The 5,518-nt window shown below is 38.6% G+C and overlaps 1 protein-coding gene and 1 long non-coding RNA gene across 4 annotated transcripts; one reads left to right on the plus strand and one right to left on the minus strand.

Moving 5' to 3' along the window:
* Positions 1–212: 212 nt before the first annotated feature.
* On the plus strand, positions 213–1,647 carry LOC108725942 (uncharacterized). Of its 2 annotated transcripts, none has more exons than XR_001936780.1 (3): positions 213–282; positions 928–1,239; positions 1,404–1,647. It is a non-coding gene; the product is annotated as an uncharacterized lncRNA (long non-coding RNA). The 2 variants fall into 2 exon arrangements; XR_001936779.1 differs by having other exon boundaries at positions 928–1,222.
* Positions 1,648–1,693: 46 nt separating this feature from the next.
* Positions 1,694–3,313, minus strand: LOC108725941 (uncharacterized). Of its 2 annotated transcripts, XM_018453266.1 has the most exons (3): positions 2,480–3,313; positions 2,089–2,403; positions 1,898–2,024 (listed from the first exon to the last, which is right to left on the minus strand). In XM_018453266.1, exons 1-3 carry the CDS (start codon positions 3,098–3,100, stop codon positions 1,965–1,967), a joined length of 996 nt encoding a protein of 331 aa, XP_018308768.1. In that variant the 5' UTR covers positions 3,101–3,313; the 3' UTR covers positions 1,898–1,964. The 2 variants fall into 2 exon arrangements, with proteins under 2 accessions (XP_018308767.1, XP_018308768.1); XM_018453265.1 differs by having other exon boundaries at positions 1,694–2,403.
* Between the last annotated feature and the right edge of the window lie 2,205 nt (positions 3,314–5,518).

A 5,518-nucleotide genomic window follows, 5' to 3' on the forward strand; every position in this document is an offset into this window, starting at 1 on the left:
ATAAACTTTTTTGCATATAAAATAAAATATAAATATAACACTTATAATATGATTGACCCTTTAACATTTGTACACGCTACACGCGTTCTTATTTCCCGCTCGCGTGTCTCTCGTTGTTTGTGCCGCTCAGGCCCTCTATGCAACACTGCCTATCTAGTTTTATTTTGAAGCATGGTGTTGCCTACACTGTTGCGCCTTCTTTCCTGTTCCGTAACTCCTTCCTTGCAGCATGTCACCGAGTGCGCATCTTTCTGTATTACTGTTAGCTCACGTTTTATTTTTGTAAGAAGTGAAATATATTCTAAATTAACATTACGTGACACAGTATTTATTCATTTGGTCTTTCGAGCACAAGCAACACCACAACTGTAATCCAAGAATTGTATACGACCCTTCGTCAACGAGAAAATAACGATACACATATCGTAATAGGCACAAGCCTCAACAACATTTTCCTTACGTCTAAAATATTAATATAAAAATCGTATAAAATATAAAAAAAAGCTTACAACTACTTTGGTTACATGTTTTTCTTAAAATTAATTTTCTTCATCCAGCCTGCTAATCCTGTTGTCTTTAGTGATTGATGTTCATCTTAGTTTTTCCATCTGCAGGTTGGTCTCTCCGCTATCTCCTTCGTTCGGGCTGTTTGTCATTGAAGGGTCATCCTTTGTCGGTCCTTTAATTATCTGTAGGATGTTAACATAATTTTTAGGTTGTGGGTTAAAAAGTTATGCGGTTGCAATGTAAAATGAGGTTAACTTCTCATGAGGTTAACTTCTCTCTCTCTCTCTCTCTTCTGTTTATAGTATACTTTATTAACACTAACTAAAATGACAAAAATGAGATCGAAAAGATAATTTATTAAGAATAATTACAAATACTTTTGCAACTATGATTTTTAATTTTTTTACCACTCTCACTTAGTTATGAAGAACTGAATTTGACGAGGAGCCACTAGCACTGAAATTTGAAGGTGGAGATTCAAAACCTGAGAACTGAAATTTGAGATTGGAAACGAGATCTAAGATTTGAGAAACGACTATGAATTCGAGCCTGAGTGCAGTCAATGCGGGTGTTTACGTGAAGTAATCAGATCCCTAAGGGTGAAATCACACGATGCGTCATAGGGCTGCGGAATACAAAATGCGTCATTGAAGCAACCAATCACCTCTATTCCGCATTTTGCCTTTAGATGTTCCGAAATAATCCGGAATAGAGAGTGCGTATGTTTTAAACGTGCGTAGTGTTCTTATAATAAATCGTTGTATTTTGAGAGATTAAAATACCGATCTTATCGGTCTTGAAATACAATCCCAAAGTCAGAGTATGTATTTTCACAAATTAAATTGACAAGCAATTAGTTATATCTATGCTAATCAATTTATTATATTGTGTTTCAGGTCCAAGGAAGCAGTCATCTGATGCTGAATTCAAAAAGGACTTGTTTAAAATTGCCATATAAAAATAGAAGACTACTTGAAACTAAAATTATGATGGATGCATTAAAAGCAGAAGAAGAGGCAGGACTTATATAATTTATATTTATAAAGAAAATTATTATCTCGATGTAACATTTTTATTCTCATTCTTGGAAAAAACATAAAGTACAAAACTGTATCGGATTCATGTTTACTTACAAAATTATTTATGTAGGTAATTAAAATACACATTCATCTATACATTTTCTGCAGATTTATTTTAAAATTCATTATTCTCAGCTTTCTCCCATTGCCATTGTACAGCGCCTTCATTTACAAAATAGTTGGCAAATCTTTCTCTGTAAATACTGGACAAGTTACGTGAAATAACATCTCGGTTAATCTGATTTCCTATATTTCTAATAATGCCAAGCGATGTTTGCTGCCTGTCGTGTCCATTATATTGTAAATATTGTCTTTCCTGAGGGCGCTTTTGAAGTTCCTTAGTGATGATGAAATTGTGTAAGCAGATAGTGGCCAACACTATCTTTTCGGCTTTCGAGACGTAGGTATTGATTGGTCTTCGAAAAATTCGCCACCTTGCTGCAAGTATGCCAAAAGTTCTTTCAATAACCTGTCTGGCCCTGCTGAGACGATAATTAAATACTTTTTTCTTCAAATCAAGTTGTGAACTTTTTGGATAAGGTCGCATCAAGTACGGTGACAGCGGGTATGCCTCATCAGCCACCAAAACAAATGGTAACTCGTATTGATCAACTGGAGAAGATGGAGGCACATTCAAAGTATTTGCATCTAGTCCTGATTTTAATTTGCTATTAGCAAAAACTCCAGCATCGCTACGGCGACCCTCTGCTCCTACATCTACCAAAATGAACCTATAGTGCGCATCTGCAATGCCAGTAAGATTCAAACTATGGGTTTTTTTATAATTGTAATAGAAGGAGCCACTGTGAGGAGGAGCCTGTAATTTAAATTTTAAAGTCGTCTATTTCATGAATGTTAAATACAAAAGATATGTCTGAATAAATTATTATTACCTCTATTACAATATGTTTCCCATCTATTGCCCCCATGCAATGAGGGAAATTCCACATTGCTTCAAAATCTTCTGCTATCTTTGTCCATGCATCCTTGCTTGGTATTGGCATAACTAAATCCTTTAATTTAAGCCAGATTTCATCACAAGTTTCATGAATTATTTGCGAAACAGTGTTTGGAGAAACTCGAAATGCATATCCTATTGATCTCATGCTGTCTCCACTGGCTAAATACCTCAAGCAAATTTGCAACCTTGTGTGAGAAACAATTGGTTCTCTAATATTTGTTTGCTTTTCAATTCCAGGGCCTACTATTGAAAGAAGATGCTCGAAGGTGCCAACATCCATTCTCAAATAATTAAAATGCAGCGAAGGATCAGTTGCTCTCAGCATGGTAACTAAATTGTTACTATCACCTTGGCGAAACCGCTGCTCTACTGAATAAATGGGCCTGACCCATACACTTCTTTTGGATTTTCTTTTTGACAAGGCAACGTAAATTGAGTATAATTTGAGCAAAGTTAACCTTATTTTCTCCTTTCGATAGTGCATCATTGGAGTTTTCAAGTATATTTTTATTAAGTGCTTAATAGCTTCAGTTATCATTATTTTATTATCCATGATGATAAAAAATTAGTTACTGTATGATAGCTTAATTGCATCAAATTTGCGCAAATATATTCAAGATCAAGACATGAAGAACAATGACGGATGACGCATTACGTGCGATTTCGGCGTGCCCTGTTCACACGTTGCGGAAAAAGGATAGTAAATTCTTTACAGCTGATTAAAACATCGTTTTGAGATTGTAAATATTAATTGTAAAATATTAAATATCACAACAGTAATAATTGTTTTTACAATTTGAGAAATTATATTTTATTTTAATAGGCAAATTATTAACATAAAGTTAGAAATTTCTAAATTTATTCATCCTGGATGCATCTTTGACGCATCATGTGAACATAGCACACAAAACTTGCGTGTTAGAAAAGTGCGGAATATCGCTGATTGGTTGCTTCAATAACGCACTCTGTATTCCGTAGCCCTATGACGCACCGTGTGATTTCACCCTAAGAGTAAAATCACACGGTGCGGAAGAAGATTGCGGAATAGAGAATGCGTCATTGAAGCAACCAATCAACGCTATTCCGAATAGCGCTGATGTCACGTCTGCGGCATTGTTAAATTTTTGTCCAGAACCACCCAAAGAAAGACAACGAACTTTTCGCTTCCTGTAAATTGGCGTAGTATATGAGACCGTCAGGACCGTACCTGACGCCTTCCCCACCACGCGTGCCTCAGCGGAGCAACGATGGAAGGGGACGCCCTTAAAATTTGCCTTCAGGGCACTAGAATAAAGGCAGTCGTTAAGTAACAGTCTTAGAGTCGCGAGTTCGGGTCTAGAGTACCTCCGAGGACATGTAAGCCATTTGACCTTAAGCTCTCACATGTCGCGTGCACGTTTCAAATTCTTCACTCAAGTTCTAGAATAATTCTAATCCTAATTTTTAAGCGTAATTCAATTCCCGCGTTAATGTAAATCATCCTTAATATTAAGCCAAAATGTGTAACCTTTAATTGTGTACGAAGCTACAAATAATAAATTCATGTGGTTTGTTAAATCCGAGTAAAATCTCTGAATATTAAACCTGTTCTCCATAATCCGTCATGTTAAATTATACGAACACTTTAACTAATAAAACTCGGTCGCGTGTTAATAAACCTCAATCCAATCACCACGGACTCGGGAGAACCAATGGCAGAGCAGAGACACTAGGGAAATTGGAAGCCGCCCGCACTCATCCTCTCACGGCTCGTCATCGCCATCCAGAACTTCATCGAAAAAGGTAAGGAATTATTAATTAATCTATTTCGGTCACGACGAGCCGCGAATCCGATCCCGCGTAGCATGTGCCCAGTACACCCGCACTCGCAATTGGCTATTTCTCGTCGCCAGTTGAGAACAGACCCTTACGTTACATGGGTACGGAGCGCCTGTTGCGCATCATCACTGTTTTATCTGGATAACGAAAGTAGCGGAATTAAGTGCCCAGAATGTTACACCTTGCTTTCGGCCTCCGAAAAGAGTAAATATCTCGGCGTGTTACGACATTACGATCCACTTAGGATTTCTTGAACGGTTTGAAAATTGTGACGCATGCTCTGTGTTGTTGACTACCGTGCATCACGTGTCGAATTGTCGCGATTGCCCGGAAATATTAGAAAGGTTCCTCTCATATTTAGGTAGGACAGATGATACACTCTGGACCTCCCCAGAATCTACCATCATCACCGTATCGAGCGCACAACTCAAATTAATAACAAATAAATTGGACAAGTTAATTAGCCACTCCACTACCTCAAATTTTACCTTTATACTACCATAGTAGTCTCAGGTTAATTCGAACCTCGGTTACCCGCCGAAAGAACCCCGGGACGTAACACTGAATAGCGTTGATTGGTTGCTTCAATGACGCATTCTCTATTCCGCAGTCTTTTTCCGCATCGTGTGATTTCACCATAAGGGTTCCGTTCCATGACCGCGTATCGCTGTACGCGCGTATTCGCGTATCGAAGAATCCGACCAATCACCGACGATCCGCCATTTTACGTACGCGATAATTGTGTTCCTAATGTCCCATGGAGCAGTTCGTGCGTAAGCGGATTCGCGTATCGCCAATCACAGAATTTGCAAGCTGATCTAACAAAACGATTCTGTGATTGGCGATACGCGAATCCGCTTACGCACGAACTGCTCCATGGGACATTAGGAACACAATTATCGCGTACGTAAAATGGCGGATCGTCGGTGATTGGTCGGATCCTTCGATACGCGAATACGTGCGTACAGCGATACGCGTTATGGGACGGAACCCTAAGGGTGGAGTCCCATGAGGTGTATTTATCGCGTATCGCGTAACCGCGTAACCAATCAGAAGCGATCTGCTGTTATAGTTTCGCGTTTTACTGATTATTGATTGGTTACGCGCTTACGCGATACGCGATAAATACACCTCATGGGACTCCACCCTTAGA

The sequence above is a fragment of the Mycetomoellerius zeteki genome, unplaced genomic scaffold, assembly GCF_001594055.1.
Source record: "Mycetomoellerius zeteki isolate Tzet28-1 unplaced genomic scaffold, Tzet1.0 scaffold37, whole genome shotgun sequence".
NCBI lineage: Eukaryota > Metazoa > Arthropoda > Insecta > Hymenoptera > Formicidae > Mycetomoellerius > Mycetomoellerius zeteki.

What these genes read in the sequence shown, in the direction of transcription:
- LOC108725941 (XM_018453265.1), bottom strand. Translation starts at nt 3,100, where the DNA reads ATGGATAATAAAATAATGATAACTGAAGCTATTAAGCACTTAATAAAA. An exon ending in GGAAACATATTGTAATAGAG is followed by an intron (nt 2,404 to 2,479) that starts GTAATAATAATT and finishes TTTAAATTACAG; the next exon opens with GCTCCTCCTCACAGTGGCTC.